At 40.2% G+C, this 18886-nt stretch overlaps 1 protein-coding gene and 1 long non-coding RNA gene across 2 annotated transcripts in view; one reads left to right on the top strand and one right to left on the bottom strand.

Annotated features, from left to right (window-relative positions):
- The first annotated feature begins 294 nt into the window (after positions 1–294).
- Positions 295–18886, top strand: part of LCP1 (lymphocyte cytosolic protein 1) — a 30077-nt gene continuing 11485 nt past the window's right edge. The window contains exons 1-8 of the mRNA XM_072135230.1: positions 295–405; positions 9635–9722; positions 10642–10805; positions 13722–13851; positions 14175–14307; positions 14856–14937; positions 16325–16490; positions 17580–17722. Of these exons, the coding sequence (XP_071991331.1) occupies positions 9659–9722; positions 10642–10805; positions 13722–13851; positions 14175–14307; positions 14856–14937; positions 16325–16490; positions 17580–17722 (882 nt within the window). The 5' untranslated portion in view covers positions 295–405; positions 9635–9658. The remainder of the gene's footprint in view (positions 406–9634; positions 9723–10641; positions 10806–13721; positions 13852–14174; positions 14308–14855; positions 14938–16324; positions 16491–17579; positions 17723–18886) is intronic.
- On the bottom strand, positions 5131–15395 carry LOC140117959 (uncharacterized). The gene is made up of 5 exons (XR_011853109.1): positions 14955–15395; positions 13294–13344; positions 7016–7134; positions 6130–6198; positions 5131–5299 (listed from the first exon to the last, which is right to left on the bottom strand). It is a non-coding gene; the product is annotated as an uncharacterized lncRNA (long non-coding RNA).

Consider the following 18886-nt stretch of genomic DNA (forward strand, 5'->3'; position numbering starts at 1 on the left):
AGACGGTCTAGTCAAACTTTGCACTGTCTAACCTTAGTACACTTTTTATAAATCTGCCCCATTATTTTTGTTAGACACTGGGCACAATCGAGGACTCTCTAACCTTTCAAGTCTAACTTTACATTCACTCTGCGAAACATGACTGATTGCATCAGCACCTTGCTAAAGCATACCATACAAAAGGCTAGGAAGTGGGTAATGGTGTTAACATCTTTTGACTAATCAGGTGGTTCTGGAAATAGAGGAAGGGTTAAAACGGTTGACATTTCCTTATAAAGTCAAAATTTCATATGTCAGTCACTTCCTTCTCCTAACCACAAAATAAAGCTTTACTAGTGTTTCTGAGTGCACTACTTTAAAGATATCTCTGTTGCATTGCCGGGACAAGCCCACACATTGAAGAAGGTAAGCTTCTGTTTACTGAATTCTGTGAAATGTGCGTCTAAAAGTGAGGCTTTATGTACTGCACCATTTATTATAAGCAACTATTTGAAGGTGGATTATCATTATTGGCGTCCTAATAGTAATGTCACTGTAGCTGCAAGCGATGAGCCACCAGCTCTACAACTGCACAGGAAGCCTGTGGTCAGATCAAGCAGATCGCCATTTTCAAATGATTTTAGTTTTATTATAAAAAATAGTTTATGGAATTATCATTTCTTTGTAGAAAAACCCTTTGGTCTTTATCAAGGTTTGGAGGGAGAAGCCACATGGTGAATTCTAGTGGAAAAATTGGGTTATTTTATTGAGTAGTTATTGTAGAATTGAAACTAACTATACACTGCAACTTTGTTTTACTGAAAGAAGAACTTGTGACTATAATCACTAACTGTGTGGTTGCCAAAATGTATATTTTATTGTAATATTTATCATTATGTGAAAAATCAATAGGATACAGACATATAATTGCTTTTTTATATCTATATTCAAAAACACATTAAAATGTATGCTTCAGTTTCTAAAGACAAATAATAATACTATTTTAAATAGTTTTCCTATATTCTGACCACCCCCAAAAAGAATATGACAAGCTTCTTAAATGATCATGGAAATAAAATCTATTCACCATTCTTGAACATTTGGTACTACCATGTGCATATACCCTTGGAGGAAGTATTTCATTTGTCCTGAAGTATTACCTAGAGGGGAAGCCGTCTATTCATTTTACTTTGAGGGTCCTGCATATGCCTATTATTTCCTAGCAGAATGTAATAATGATTTTTTGAAAATAAAAACTAAAGCAAATAGGGTCCTAATCATACCATTTATAATAAGCACAGTTGTCTTCTCAGTACTGTTGAGTACTGATTCAGGATATTCAGGGTACATTCACACGTGGAGTTAATGTATTTTCAAATGTATCACAACAGCTGAGAAGAGGAGATTTGCCTAATTACATTGATGTGAACATTGCATTTACAAAATGCCTGTGTTAACGTGTTAAATATATTAGGTTATTTATTAATACACATTTATTAGTAGTTCTTCTCCTCTTTCTTGATATGTTAAGTGAAGCCTCAAGTCTTTTACCACATCAGCCAAACATTCCTGATCATAAAATGGCTGCAGAGATGGAGGGCCATGTGATCCCATCTGTCTATAATCAACTAATCTGCTTTATCTGTCTACCTTATGACAATATTCATGATTATAAGATCAAGGTCCTGGTAGGGTGATTGTTCATGGACAGTTAGAAAGCACATGACCCTCCATCTGCAGCCATTTTATGGACAAGAATATCTGGCTGATGAGTAAAATATATAAATGAAAAAAGCAGTGCAGAATTTTTAATAGATGTATATTGGTAAATTACCTAATATTCTGCCCACAACCCTTACACAACCATTACACAGGTGGCCAACCCCTTTAATATAGAACACTTCTTAGTAATACTCTATATTGTACATGTAGAAAACAACCTTTTAGTGCATACTATACTGGCATATCAATAAGGAGAGGAGTTAGGCACTGAGCCCGTAGAACATGTGCATCAAATGCTATGCAATGTAGCCCCTTATGATGCATTTATCTCTTCAGCTGGAACATGTGGCTAACATTCTAGAATGAATATAATCTTCTTGGCAATGTGATTCTTTCTCTACTGCAAAGATCTCCAAAAGGAAGAGGAAGTTGTGGTAGATCTATCGCTTCCATTGGATTAAGGACAAGAGTGATGTAAATTTGACTCATAAAAGCGATGTGGCAACAGCCAGAAATAACCTCTAGGTCTATATGGATCAGCAATAGATTGTTAAACCTTAGTCTATCTTAAGTATTGAGGTAATAATATGCAGAATATGCAATATGAGGAAATTAATTGTTTTTTGAACACGAAAAAATGTGTACTTGCCGCTGACTACATAGGTAGTACTACTTCTGCATCAAGATTACATGCTCGCTATCACATATCACTATGATACATAAAGTCCCGTCTACAGCACTGTGGTTGGTCCGTGAAACTGACCACTGCCCAATTTGTGATTCACACACTGACAATTGTCTTCTGAAACAGCCCTAAAGCTCTGCATTATGTTGACATGTTGGGATCATAGATATAAAACATTTAAAAAAAAAAGTAAGTTCTCAAATCTTAATTTCCTAGTGACCCTAACACGATAAAGATAACTTTTAACTGCTTACTTTGTAATTTTTCAAAGTAGTTTTTTTTCCAACTTTTTTGCTGATTTTGCTCCTATCTCTGCATCAGCTCGGTGTAAGATTCAGATCGGTGGTCTAAATAAGTAGTCACATGTACCGTCCTGGACAAGTCCCCTCCTGGATATGGCTGGAGAGTCTATGTAGGGCAGGGCCCCGCTCTTCCCATGAAGCTGCAGGTAGATGGATCCTCTGGGCTGGATGTGGATGAGCGGCTGGGAAGGGGTGGTAACTGCAGGCAAAAAGATGAGAACACAGTTCCGCATGGGTCGGCGTCCTATGGCTTGTCACCATTCACTGCCTCAGTGTCGCAGCAGTCTGGGTGGTTCAGTTTGTGAGGAGTGCCCACCCAGGTGCTGGAGCCCAAGAACACCTCAACATCAACGGATGTGCTGGTGGCTGCATTAAGGGCCTGGTACTAGCACCTGCAACACCACAGAGGAGTCTCCTACCAGCCTCAGCAAGCATGCCACCACCTCAGCAGCAGTGGTGTCCAGAGTGCAGAGCAGTGACCTGAGGCTGAGGGACAAGTGGCGCTCATAGATCTGCAGGCATTCCCTCCACAACTTTCCCTGGGGCTCTCTCCCATCGCTGGCCACTTCTTCTCTCCAAGCAGCAGGATTCAATCTGTGGCCGCCTGCTCCATGGACTGAATCCTGGCAGAATCCTGAGTATTCCACAGGTGCCCTGCAAAGGCTGCCCAAGCCCCTGAGTGCACCATCATGAAGATGAGGTTGATGATCGATGAGGTTGAAGTTGTAGATTAGGGAGGTTGATGATGATGATGGCAGGACGACCTGTGCGACCATAGTCAGGATGAGTTTATGGTTGGATCCCTGGACAACCAAATTCCACATAAGGAGAACTGATAGTGACAGCTTATAAATAGATCTGTGATTTTTTTTTAATAACATCAAATTAAAAAATATGTTATTTCTGTATGTATTTAAGAATTTTGCCTTCATGGAAATACCCCTTTAAGAAGTAAAGTAAGTGAATGACTGTGGAAGGTCAGGATGCCTAGGGTATAATTTCAGATAGAGAAGATGCACATTTTTTTATGTTTATTTTTTTTAAAAAACATGAAAGCTTCTGGTTTGCAGATGTAACTCATTAGTCAAGAGAAAATCAAGGGCTTTTTGTAGTGTTTTCTTTCTTACTAACTTGGTGCTGGTTGCACTAAATATCCATAAAGAAAGCCTAAAGGTTATTTTGGATTTTTTTTTCAATTGCATGCAGCCGCAACAGCTTGTTTTTTTTGGTTAAAAAAAAAGTAGAACTACAATAGGGAAGTGGCACTTGCTCTAGTGAGGGAAAGACCAGAGCAGAAGCAAGACTGAGAAGTTACATAGGAAATGACTATATCGTACACCAGTTTAAAAAAATGACTCCGGACTTATAATGTTTGGAACAACATATTACTGTATCTTCTGCAGGGGCGTATCAAGAATGCAGTGGGCCCAGTGCAAATTTAGGATTGTTTTGCCCCATACACCTAAATCAGTGGCGTAACTTGAAGCTGGTGGGCCCCAGTGCAAAGTCTGTGCCAGGCGTCCCTGACTATAATGTATGGTCCATAGTACTAGTCTTCTCATATGAGACCTTATTGGCCCCCAAAGCCTCTTGGGCCCGGTTGTGACCGCATTCTCTGCACCCCCTCAAGTTATGCCCCTGACCTAAATCCTCAGTCTCTTCCCCATCCTGCACATTATACTTCAGAATACACAAATACTCACACACATATACAGAGAAATATATACACATATATAGAGAAATATATACACATACTCTAAATCTCACAAATGCTTTGTAAATACATGTTACACACACATTTACCCATACGAAGGGGGGGAATTCATTAAAGGGGTATTCCGGGAATATGAATGTCTGACACAAAAACCCATGATGATATAAATAAATGAATACAACAATACTCAATGTCATTAGTCACAAAACGGAGCTTAAATTGTTTGATTTTATGATTCACAACATTTTATGGCCTCTCTAAAGTAGGTGGAGTTATCACTAAGAAAATACAAGTCCCATGATACTTTAGTTCTCAGTAACTCCTCCTACCTGCTCCGAGTGATGATGTAACAGGTTTTCTTGCTCTGTTACCATAGTAATGATGTGTAACTGCCATCACCAAAACACTGACCATACTGGATGCACTGCAACCAACTGACTACAGCCAAACGTAGTGGTGATCACATGACCTGCCCAGGCAGGTGCAGGACATGTGATGTGGGCATGTGACCAGCGGCCATCTTATGTTCTGCGACGGACCGTGTGGAGAAAATTAACGGACTGATTAAAGGGCCAGTAGCATTTTAATTCTTCATTACAGTCTATGTCATCAGCGTTTTTCTGCTAAGGGGAGCTAAATTTTAAATAACAACTAATTGCACATTAGCTTATATTTTGAGTATGCATTTGCATATGAATTATGCTGATTCCTGGAATACCCCTTTAAGACTGCTGTTTTAATCGCTACTCCACCGGCAATCCGGAGTCCATACCAACTAAGAGACTCGGGCCTCTAAAATCAGTTGCAGCTGTTCCCTTCTACCTTTGTGCTAGATTCGTCTGTCCTGGTGTTCATCCTGGTGAAATCTTCACAGGGGACGATTCTTCTCCATAAGTTCTAGAAAAAACGACTTCTGCTGATGAATTTGATGCACAGATATCTTAAGATGTTTGTGTAACACATCTTCACACTGCGCCCCTAAAGATAGCACTGTTACTTACATTAAAGTTCCCCTTATTCATTTATGTACAGCACCACACTTTATCATTAATTCTTACTCTAAGCCAGCACCCCCTAAGCATAGCAACCCCCCATTAGTAATACAATGTTCAGCAGTTCCCCGCTCCCCTTATTTATTAATGTAGAGTTCAACACCTCGAGAAAACGAAGGTATTCCAGCACTCGATTTCTTCTTTAAAAGTAAATGATTTTTATTGTATAAATATTAAAAAACGCAAGGTCACATCTTGCATAACATCCAATATAGGATCTACGCGTTTCGGACTAGTGTGCTTTCGTCCTTATTCAGATCCTGTATTGGATGTTATGCAAGATGTGACCTTACGTTTTTTTAACATTTATACAATAAAAATCATTTATTTTTAAAGAAGAAATCGAGTGCTGGAATACCTTCGTTTTCTCAACTTGTACATAGCTCAGTCATCCGACAGGACTGCTAATTCCGTGCACCAGGAGCTGGAGTGGAGTCGGACCTTGTCTACATTGAGAATGCAAACGTGAGTGAGCGGTCACTTTCTTTCTTGTTTCATTGTTTCCCTCCTCCCATATTAATTAATGTACACTTTGGCAGCTCCCCCAATTAATGAATAAAGATGGCAGAGGTTAGGAGAGCACTATCCTTTTTAATTAATGGAGAACCCCCTCCATTGACCAATGCAGAGTCCAAGAGGACCTTCTTAAAAACAATAAATAAACTCAGTACTTACCCTCCACAAACCAGCGCTTTATTGCTTCCTTCTCCTCATGGGCTTCTATCAATGTAGAACACAGGAGCTCTACATACAGATGGGAATTATTGTGTCAATTTTTTTACGCGGTGCCTTGTGTTACATTCATTCATTCATGACATCATTGCAGGTCCTCTAGCCTTCTAATAATAGCAAACTGTACAGCGTGTATGTGATTACATGAAATCACAGCAGCCTCCGTGGAGAATGTAGAGGAATAGAAGTCCATGGAGGCTGCTGTGTCTTCATGTGGTCAGTTGCATACATGGGGTACAGTTTGCTATCGTTAAGAGGCTAAAGGACCTGAGAAGATGTCACTCTGGTCACATAATATGAACTGTGCCCAGTAAGGAGGCATAAGACATGGGGAGTATTAGATGGGAGTGGCCGGATGAGCAGGACACACCCCCACTGATGCCAGGTAATTTATGTGGATGTAAGCAAAATAATTTTTAGCTAAAAGAAGGGTATCAGTAAGTGAATAGGGCTCTATTGAACCTGTCACTGGCTGTATTTGTGCAAATGTGGTGACAGGTTCCCTTTAATTACCTCACAAGGTAATGAGAGTGTTGGAATAACTAAGCTACAGTACAGCACATGACATGAAATCATGATATTAATATAAACAGGCTATGACATAGTATAAAACCCTCCCTCCATCAAGGTGTAATCATAACTATTCAACATCATCTTCTAATAGACTCGGGTTACCTTTAGGGTATGCATGGGGCCTGCAATATTTGCCTCCAAGTACCAAGAGCTAAGTGGAAACATATAGACTAGATCTTTGATTTCAGTGTCTAGCAATCTGAGTTTTCTTGTGGAGCAGTACATCAACAGTCTTTAGCTGAAAACAAAGTCTTACCTGTGTAAGGACATCATCAGTCTATGGGCTCAATGGCTGAAGCCATTTGGCCAAAACACACAGCTTTGCAGGGCGGATAGGCATGGATAGAACTAGGGAGTATTATCCAGAACGTCACACTGAAACAAATGCAAAAGGGAATCACAAGGTAAATTTATGTGTAATCTCTAAGATATATGTACTACAATCCCATAATTGTTTTATTACAAGGCCAGACCACAGGCCGTGAGGCGGTGGGGAGGGTTAGGATGAACAGGTATATTAAAGGATTTTTCCAGTAACAACAAGATGGGACTCCCACAGACCAAGAGAATGGGGTTCCCATGTGGACCGGGCCTAACTTGTTGTCACTGGAGAACCCCCTTTAAACCTATGTATCACACATATTCTGTGGTAATATCTTAAGACTACACTTATTGTTATTTTAATATTAGCGGTACAAGACCTGTCTATGTATATAATGTATTACTCAGCCTCAAGTAAAATATATTTTGAAGGTAAATGTATCTGCAGTTTTTACAGCACATTTAGTTAGTAACAGGAAATAAAGCATAAACATGGTCTTAGTGGTTTTCCTGTTAACATATGAACATCATTTGCTTTGGTGAAGCCGCAAATGGTGAAAAGTATAGGTTATATTTTCACTTCTGCCTATGAATTCTGGAAGAGAGCTTGTAATGTGTTTTGTATTTTATCCTTAAATTAAAGTGAAACCCCTGATACACTGTAGGTTAAAATCAGCTAAATCTTCTATGTTCCACTAACAAAAACACAATAGCCAAAAAAATGTTTTTACTAAGACCAATAGCGATTCCAAATGATAAGACAAAATAATCTTGGTTGGATATTACCTATCTCAAATGGCCTAGGAGATGTACCATAGATAGAGCCAAACGCAGCAAATATCTAGTAGTTGGTCCTATTTTGTGCTGTACTAAACTCAACCCTAACCGGGTACCCACTTTGCTACCATCCTTACAAGAGCTGTACCCAGCCTGTCCATAAAAATCTGCTTAGCCCTAAGCTGTCCATAAAACAGATCCCAGAGAGGTATACACTCACCGGCCACTTTATTAGGTATACCAAGCTAGTAACGGTTTGGACCCCCTTTTGCCTTCAGAACTGCCTCAATTCTTCGTGGCATAAATTCAACAAGGTGCTGGAAGCATTCCTCAGAGATTTTGGTCCATATTGACATGATGGCATCACACAGTTGCCGCAGATTTGTCGGCTGCACATCCATGATGCGAATCTCCCAGATGTTGGGTACATTGTGGTCATAAAGGGATGGACATGGTCAGCAACAATACTCAGGTAGGCTGTGGCGTTGCTCAATTGGTACCAAGGGGCCCAAAGAGTGCCAAGAAAATATTCCCCACACCATGACACCACCACCACCAGCCTGAACCGTTGATACAAGGCAGGATGGATCCATGCTTTCATGTTGTTGACGCCAAATTCTGACCCTACCATCCGAATGTCGCAGCAGAAATCGAGACTCATCAGACCAGGCAACATTTTTCCAATCTTCTACTGTCCAATTTCGATGAGCTTGTGCAAATTGTAGCCTCAGTTTCCTGTTCTTAGCTGAAAGGAGTGGCACCCGGTGTGGTCTTCTGCTGCTGTAGCCCATCTGCCTCAAAGTTCGACGTACTGTGCTTTCAGAGATACTCTTCTGCCTACCTTGGTTGTAACGGGTGGCAATTTGAGTCACTGTTGCCTTTCTATCAGCTCCAACCAGTCTGCCCATTCTCCTCTGACCTCTGGCATGAACAAGGCATTTCCGCCCACAGAACTGCCGCTCACTGGATGTTTTTTCTTTTTCGGACCATTCTCTGTAAACCCTAGAGATGGTTGTGCGTGAAAATCCCAGTAGATCAGCAGTTTCTGAAATACTCAGACCAGCCCTTCTGGCACCAACAACCATGCCACGTTCAAAGCCACTCAAATCACCTTTCTTCCCCATACTGATGCTCGGTTTGAACTGCAGGAGATTGTCTTGACCATGTCTACATGCCTAAATGCATTGAGTTCCCGCCATGTGATTGGCTGATTAGAAATTAAGTGTTAACGAGCAGTTGGACAGGTGTACTTAATAAAGTGGCCGGTGAGTGTATATCCACATCGGTCATCATTTTATCACTTCCCACCCCAATACTAACAATGTCCCCATTCAATAAAAACAAACTTAGTTTTTCCCTCTTGGAATGTTCACTCCATTCTCCATTTTCTAAATTGATAAATACTTATACTTGCATATACTTGACAATTCTCACAATTTGATTGTTTCTATAAAATGTTATGATAAATAGAAGACTAACCTCTCTATCTCCCCTATGTCCATACAACACCCCTCTGCCCCTACTCTGATAGACTTTTGGAGCCCCCTCTCCTTTACGTTATGTAACTTTTGATACTTATATGAGTAATATGGCCAATTATACATTTTATAAATTATAATGTGATTATAATAATATATATAAATAAAGGGAAATAATTGAATTAATTTAATGTAAGAGTTTGCAAGTTTTCTTTCGCTAGAAAATCAAAGTCAAGGCTTCAGTGCTAGCGCCTCCATTGTGCTTATAAAACAATTAACCGTTCTGTATTAATATCTAGGGCAGAACTGAATAAAAGGAAACTATGGAATCCCGACCAATCACAGATGAGGAAATGGAGGAGCTCAGGGAAGCATTTAGCAAGATTGGTAAGATATACCTTCTGACAAACAGAAAAATAATTGTCGCGGGTGCTCCAGCTTTGGGTCACAGGTGCACCTGTGTTCCTCTCTGTGCCCCTCCATGCCAGCAGCAGTGCTTACCTTCCCTGGCTCCAGAGTTGGTCCCCTCGCTCCGACACGCATGTCCCCACCTCCTAATGAGCCAGCACCGACTTTCTAAGATTTAAAGGGCCAGCATGCCGATGAATGTCGCTGGTCAGCCACCTCCCCAGTTTAATTCCCCACCCCTCCCTGTGTTCCCTGGTGGATCTTTGTGCCTCAAGCCCTAGAGAAAGCTTGTTCCTTATGCCCTGCGCTTGTATTGTGAATTCCCGTTGTGACCCCAGTTCCTTTCCTGACTATGCTCCTCTGCTGCCAGCCCTGACCTTCTGCTCTGCCATTGACTTTGATCCTTTGCCGCTTGTCCTGACCTCTTGCCCGTCCCCGACCACGATATTGCCTTACGAGTCTGTACTTCTTCTTGGCCGTCACCACGGACAAAGTCATGCCTGTAGAGCGACCTGGTGGTATCCTGCTGCAGCAAGACCAACCCACTTTGCGGCAGGCTCTGGTGAAAACCAGGTGCCACTTAGACTCAGTTCCCAGTTGTTGGCTTACGTCATTGCTCACGGTGGTACAGAGGGTCCACTACCCCTGAATCCCGACAATAATATTTTTACTTGTAGAAATAGCCACCCACCACATGCAACCAACAGATGCTAAATACTATGGATCCTACTTATTATATAAAGTGAACCTTATGGAAATATCTTGTTTGTTAACTATCTGTTTTAAAACCAATTAAAACAGAACTGATAAAAAAAACTATGGAACCATCAGAAAAATATTCAACTTAGAATCCAATATGTCACCTTAAAGGTATACGGTACTTGTTTTCTCTTATTAGACACCGATGGAAATGGTTACATAAGTCCTAATGAATTACATGACTTGTTCAAAGCTGCTAATTTGCCCCTTCCTGGGTATAAACTACGAGAGATCATCCAAAGCCTGATGGAAACAGGAGACAGCAACAGAGATGGAAAGATCAGTTTTGATGAGTTTCTCACAGTAAGTTACTTCTATTTCTAAAAACATTCTAAAAAATACATTCTTCTATTTTATTTGAGATTAATGGTAACAGAATGTAGTATTGTGACATTAAGATTGGCTTTTTCTGAGCAGAATTATGTGTAAACATCACTTACACTTATTAGATAAAGGCAATTATGTACAAAATGACTTATCTGATTTCCTATGCCATGGCATCATGCCATCTTTTCTGAGTACTGCTGCCAAGTTGTTATTACCTAGTGAATGCATGTGATGAACCCTTTCCCTGCTAAGTATTTTTGGAAATTTTGTTGCATTATTGGCCAAAGCAAACTTTTGACATGTACAAATAAAACTTACAGCAAAAAAATATACTAAATCCCACAAAAAACACATATTTTCTGAAAGAAAACATTTGCCCCATTTTCAAAATTTCCCCACAAAGAAAAGTTAGACCCTATCCACGGAAGATTGTTATAACTTACTGATCAGTGGGTGTCTGTCAGGGTTCTGGGTCTGTGGACCCTCTGGACCTCCGCGGGAGATGGCACTAGCAGACATCTGGGACCGGAGTCTAAGTGGCACCTGGTCTTCACCAAAGCCTGCCGCAAAGCGGAATGGTCTTGCTGTGGCAGGGTAGCCAAGGTAGTAGTGCAGAACACTGTCCGAGCCCGGGGAGGCAGCGGGAGAACAGCACTGAAAGGAACACTGGAACTCACGGCAGAGAAGCAGAAACACGGCACAGGAACGCAGGAACAGACTGGAACACGGGCACAGGAACACAGGATCTGGAAACACAGGAACGGACTGGAATGCAGGAACGGATACAGGAACACTGGAGCAAGTACGGGAACGCAGGACCACAGGATATGGCTTGAAGATCCGGTGGGGAATGATGGGAGCTGCCGGATTATATAGCAGACCCGGAAGGGGTCAGCGCCAATCACCTGTGCGCTGGCCCTTTAAATATCAGCGCCAAACAGATTAAGGGAGCAGAACGGTCATGTGTGGCTCCAATAGTCTGATGGAGCGACAACGGGTCCGACGGACTTACGTCGGACCCCATTGGACCCTTCGGTTCCATGATCTGTGGGGGTGTCATCACTGAGACCGCCACTGATCAGCAAGTTAGGCCCTATCCTGTGTGGCAAAACCACTCTAAAGAGTTTATAGATATAGGCACCCTATTGCAATTTTGATTTAAAATGTTGTATTTTATAAAACAAAAAGCACAGAAATGGACTTTGACAGCAAATAATGTTAATGAAAAACTCATAAAAATTTGTAAAGTTGTAGAAACCTCATAGTCATATGTTCACATGAATAAATCATCATAAAATCACTAAAACCGATGTAACCAAATATCTGCTTTTCAGGTAGAAATCTTAAGATGCAAAATATAGCTAAAAACACAACAAAAGGATAGTCACCCCTAAAACCTATATATTTTTTAAAGCTACCTGTTTTTAAAGCTATCTGTTGATAAAGCTATCCATGCAATATTTGGTTGATGTTAAAAAATATATAAACCCATACACACAAAATTGGTATTGTAGTGGTATTGTTTCATCTGTACCAGCTGTAGCTAAACAGATATTGGGGCACATTTACTAAGGGTCCGAATGCCACATTTTCGGCGGGTTTCGCAGGTTTTTTCCGTTTTGCCCTGAATTCCCCCTGGTTTTTGGCGCACGCTATCGGATTGTGTCGCATCGGCGCTCGGTTGCATGTGACACAACGTCGGACAACCAGACTGATTCGGCCAAACCGCGGAATTTAAAAAGCAAATTGTGTCGCAAGATCAGCACTCACATGCACCGGGAAGAAGAAGGTGAACTCCGGAGGATCTTAGCGACAGATGCAGTAAATTGGACGCGCGATCTTAGTGAATCGCGGCAGCTCCGAATCCTCGTCCGACAACGCATGGCTGAGAACGCGACGGCACGGGTAAGTAAATGTGCCCCATTATGTTATTGTACCCGCACTGTGGAATGGCATAAAACATTTTTTAAAAACTATTTTAAAAAATGTAATAAAAAGTTGGATGTATATTTGAAGTCCCTCTTTAACACAATAATAGACAATAATCAATTTTATAATAATAATATGAAAGAATGAAAACCATACCATCTTACTGGTTATCCTTTTACTTAACACAAAAATAAAATAAAACTATTTGGAACAAAAGAAGATCATGTTAATTGACTGTTTTTCAGGAGTTGCAGCTTAATGGATGGCCTTTGATCAAATCAAAACCACACGCTGAATAGACATTAGGAGCACAAAATGAATTCTATGCTGATATTAAATCCACTGCATGTCAATTTATGCTGCAGATTTTCAATGCAGATTTCAAATGTAAGGCTACATACACTCCTTATGCCTTCTCCGCCACTTTTCTGGCAGTAGATCGCCAGTGGGGGAAAGTTTAAGACTGGCATTCAAAACACCAGTCTTGAAGGACATCCACTATCAGATTCCCTGATGGCAGCAGATTATTACTCACCTCCCCGTCTCATTCCCATTTGCATCCATCTTCTTTTTCTTTTTTGAGCACCTGCATTTTGGAGAAACATAAGTTTATAAAATATTCAAATAATCCTGAGGTGCTCTGCAGAGTGCCTCCAGGCTCTGCCGTAATGTCATTTATAATTTATCCACACCCCCGGACCACCTGGCAGCGCCTAGAGAGTGTTCCGAGAGCAGGTGATATCACTGACTCTTGCGCTGGGTAGCAAGCTAACAGGGCAAATGCACAAGATCCGCAATGTTTTTTGTAGCAGGTCCTATTCCTGATTGTATTTGCACCCTGTGCCTTTCCACTGAAGTTTATGGAGCTGTGTAAATTACTGATGCCACACAGGGACAGGATCCGGTCTGTGCGAGCAAAAGACCATGTGAATCTGGCCTTAAAATGTTTTTTTCTATCTTTAGGTTATCCATGACCTCAAAAGCTCAGATGTGGCCAAAACATTCAGAAAAGCTATAAACAAGAAAGAAGGTATTTGTGCCATTGGTGGCACATCTGAGCAGTCCAGTGCGGGCACCCAGCATTCTTATTCAGGTTGGTAGAAGTCACTAATTATTACTTTAAAAATTTACCTAATATAGGATGCTTTGAGATGAAAATTACACAAATTTGTGTGAAAAGGCCTCTTTTTCCTATGGCTGCAAACAATGGGTCTCTTGGCCGTTTCGGCGGACCAAGTGTCAATAGAGCAGAGTCTGATGAATCATGTACACAAATGTATTTTTCTCTGGAATTTTTTTCAAGCCAGGTGCGCCGATTCTTCATATACAATGTGCCAATCTTAATAAACTAGCCCCAATGTTTCATTACAACAGTTACAGTATGAATTACTACACATCTCCATTTCTACATTACAGAAGAAGAAAAGTATGCTTTTGTAAACTGGATCAATAAAGCATTAGAGAAGGATCCAGACTGCAAGCATGTCATTCCCATGAACCCAGACACAGATGACCTCTTCAAAGCAGTAGGTGATGGTATTGTCCTCTGGTAAGTGCAATTTGCCATAGTGTGTGGGGCTTAATTTTTTGTAGGCAAATTACATTTTTTTCACATTAGCAAAAATTTCCTTTCAGACTCGAAATGTCAAGAATAATCCTCTTAAAGAACGTCTATCACGAGATGAAGGATTGTAAACCAAGTACACTGATATACTGGTGTGCATTCCCTTTGGCAAGATCTGGTCTTCTCATAGCTTCTTATGCCTTGATTTTTAAGAAAACAAGGTTTTTAAAATTATGCAAATAAGCCTGAGGGGCTCCAGGCTCCATAGGATCCTGCCAGAGGGGGCACATACTAGTATGTCTGTATGTTTGGTTTACAATCCTTTATGGAGATAGATGGCTTTTAACTGGTGTGACTGCCTTGAAATGTACAAAATGTATATAGTAGTATCTTAGTCATAGAAGTCCACTTCCTATTACATCTAACTTATGTAATGTCAATCTTATCTAAATCCCAGATGCATTATTTATTACATTTGTATATAATCTTTCATACATGGAACCATCTAAAAAGTTAAAATATCTCTTTTCCAGCAAAATGATCAACCTCTCAGTTCCCGACACAATTGATGAGCGAGCGATCAACAAAAAGAAATTAACTCCTTTTACTATTCAGGTAAAATGGAAACTTACCTCTAACCCTTGTATTCATGGGGTGGCAAAAGTACAGTAACTTGTCAGTGAACAATGATCCAAGGGCTCTGATTCTGGGTGGATCTGTTTGCACATTATAGGATGTCTGCCACCATTTTAGTGTATAATGAACCTGAAAACCTAGGATTTTATTGTTTATGGTGACTAAATTGCACCAGCAGTGGCTAAACTGTGGCCACCAACTGTTACCTACAACATATTATCAGTTCCGATTACTGCCCTCTGCTGGTGGTATTTATGTTTTCTTTATTCATATACAAATGGGTACTCAAAATATAAGCTAATATGTAATTAGTTGTTATTTAAAATGTTGCTCCCCTTAGCAGAAAATGCTGGTGACAATCACCGTATAAGGAAGAATTAAAATGCTACTGGCCCTTTAATCAGTCCGTTAATTTCCTCCGCGCGGTTCGTTGCAGAGAAAACATGGGGCAGAAGATGGCTGCTGGTCACATGACCACATCACACATCCTGCACCTGCCTGGGCAGGTCATGTGATCACCACTATGTTTGGCTGTAGTCAGTTGGTTGCAGTGCATCCAGTATGGCCAGTGTTTTAGTGATGGCAGTTACACATCATTACTATGAAAACCTGTTATATCATCACTGGGAGCAGAGCAGAAGAGGCAGGATGAGTTACTGAGAACTAAAGGATCATGGAACTTGTAGTTTCCAGTGGTGGCCATCTCAGTGATAACTCCACCTACTTTAGAGAGGCCATAAATTTTGTAAATCATAAAATGAAACTATTTAAGCTCCGTTTTGTGACTGACATTGAGTATCGTTGTATTCATTTATTTATATCATCATGGATTTTTGTGTCAGATGTCCATATTCTCGGAATACCCCTTTAAGGTTTCTTTATTCTTCTTATTCAAATTCTTAGACTGTTTTCACAAACCTTTACTTTTACTCCATATACTCTATAACATATAATACAAATCTATATGTGTAATGTAGGACAGGCTTGGACAGTGAGCCCTAAAGGCGTATTGCCCAGCCCACACTAAATAATCATTTGCAGCCAAGAACAAAGTCAACAGGAGACAGATTGGTGTGGTGGAAATGAATTAGGACAGTGAGGAGTGAAGTAAGGCAGTGTTCAGACTAATTCAGGGCAGAATGAAAACTATGTGCAAATCACAGCAGAGGAGGTGCTGAAGCACAGATGTTACAATATGCAAATTTATACTATGTTCTAGACAATCTGTACCTTTCTGAAATACACTTTCATATAGTATACAATATGTAGATATTATGTTACCATAAACATAAGTAACATTATGGATATTTGTTTTACAATTGTGTGCATCATTATGTTCAATATAATATTTTGATTTTGTATTTAGGAAAATCTGAATTTAGCTCTAAACTCAGCATCAGCAATTGGTTGTCATGTAGTCAACATTGGCGCGGAAGACTTAAAGGAAGGGAAGCCATACTTAGTGCTGGGACTTCTGTGGCAGGTTATCAAGATTGGACTGTTTGCAGACATTGAGCTAAGCAGGAATGAAGGTACTAGTTACAGTTTGGAAAAATAATGTGCTGTGTATGGTTTGCAGTTTTTGATTTGGTCTTATTTGTCATAACCCAAATTTCTAAACCATCGGTGACTTTTTCATTGCCAAAAAACAGGTTAAATCATCATTAACACCTAGTGCAAACGCGGCACCAATATCACATGTGTTTATTGGACATTTTTTTAAATTTAGCAAACCATATAAGAATGACACTTGTAATATTGGCATTATAAATGCTTTTCTTTATGTTTTAAATTTGTATTTGTGTCTTAAATATGTTGTTTATATTGAATATATGGAATATATTACAAAAGAGGAAAGTTTAGTTGGTCATTGGCTTTTTTATCTTCGGGCTTTCTTATACTCTTCTTGTAGTAATAAGTCTTCAAAAGCCAACTGGAATAAAATATTCCCATCTCGGCTATTAATGACATATCCACAGGATATATCATAAATGGATAATAAATACAACAGCTACATCTGGGTCCTAATGCTGTTTCGGGAATGGTGGCTACACTCCATTCAACTGCATATAGTTTGGGCTATTTTCGTCACTCCGATAGAGTTGAATGGAAAGTGGCTCAGTCAACCCCATTCCCAAGATAGATGCAGGTCCCAGAGGTGGGACTTGAATCTATCATCTATTTATGATATATTCTTTGGATATGTCATACAAAGTCTAGATGGGAAAGCCTTTTTTTAAATCCTGCTTTTCCTTAAATGTCAATAGACACCTCTATTGTATTGGTGGCTGATCCTGGAAGTATCAGTGGTGTCAGCCTATTTTTGTCTCTTGTGTATGGACAGCTTAAAGAGGTTTTCCTGCTTATTGATAATAATGACTTTTTATCGGATCAGTGCGGCCCTGACACCCATGACTCTTACTGGTTAGTTGATTCCTCTTTACACAAGGAACTTAGATGTTCTTCCAGCAACATTCTCTATGTGGCCTTCAATACTAGACCCCATCCAATCTGATTTTTATAATCTACATATGTTTCATTCATAAATATCAATAAGCTGGAAAGACTTTTAAATATTCTGGAGCACTACCTAATTTAAAAATCTTCTCTGCTCTACACAGCTTTGATCGCCCTGTTACGGGATGGAGAAAGCTTAGAGGATCTCATGAAGCTTTCTCCAGAAGAGCTCCTCCTAAGGTGGGCGAACTACCACCTGGAGAATGCCGGATGCAGCAAAATTAATAACTTCAGCTCAGATATCAAGGTATATTCTATACGGAAGTCATACAAACAAATACAGGCTGATTGTTGATGTAAATGATTTAGTAAAAACTGATCGAGCAAGCTCTCAGATAAGAGGAAGGGTTAACATCCAACCTCTTGCTCAGTAAGCTGACAGGTTAGCCTCAGGTGATGCTCTTCCTATTCTGCACTGATAACAGAGAGAAATACAGAGCAAGTGAGGACTGGACAGTCACATAGTACAGGCGGTCCCCTACTTAAGAACACCTGACTTACATACGACTCCTAGTTACAAACGGACCTCTGGATGTTGGCAATTTACTGTACTTTAGCCTGAGAGTACATTAAACAGCTATAACAGTTATCACTGGTGTCTACAATGAAGCTTTATTGTTAATCCTGGTTCTTATGACAATCCAACATTTTTAAAATCCAATTGTCACAGAGACCAAAAAAATTTGGCTGGGGGTTACAATGATGAAGTATACAGTTCAACTTAAGAACAAACCTACAGACCCTATCTTGTATGTAACCCGGGGACTGCCTGTAGTTGAATTATGTCAAATGGTTATAACTGCTCTGTCAGCCACTGTGGGTCCTGTCTTTAGAAAACAAATCCCTGAAAAATAGTTCAAATTGTTGAGCACCCCCCCCCCCCCCAAAAAAAAAATTTCTAAGTCTGTGTACAAGGCAGAATAAGCCAAAATGTAGCCTGATAATGTCAGAACACCTCACCAACTGGTAATACCCAGGTGTTATAAAGTTCTAAGCAGAACTCTACTACACAGTATTCTAAGAAATGTTATATTGTATGAGATATATCATTTTGTAACTATAAAAAAGATGTCAACTAACAGGTCGTCTTGATGATATAAAGAAGTTTTGATCGGTATAACAATTAAAACTTGTTAGGCTGCTTTCATATCTCGTTTTTTCCATCCATTGTAACGATACGTATTCCGGACATATCTTTGCAAAAGAGGGCTAGGAGTTTTCCACTGTATGCACATACTCTAGGATATGTTTTCTGGTCCATCTCCTCCCCCTAAGGCTTCATGTACACCTCCACGCAGGCCTCCCCTCTCCATAGCGAGCTGAGCAGATGCTCTGAAAATCAGGGTGCTAAGCGGCCACATGGCTGGGTGAGACACAGTGGGGCACATTTACTTACCTGTCCAACGAAGTT

This window comes from Engystomops pustulosus, chromosome 2 (assembly GCF_040894005.1).
Source record: "Engystomops pustulosus chromosome 2, aEngPut4.maternal, whole genome shotgun sequence".
NCBI lineage: Eukaryota > Metazoa > Chordata > Amphibia > Anura > Leptodactylidae > Engystomops > Engystomops pustulosus.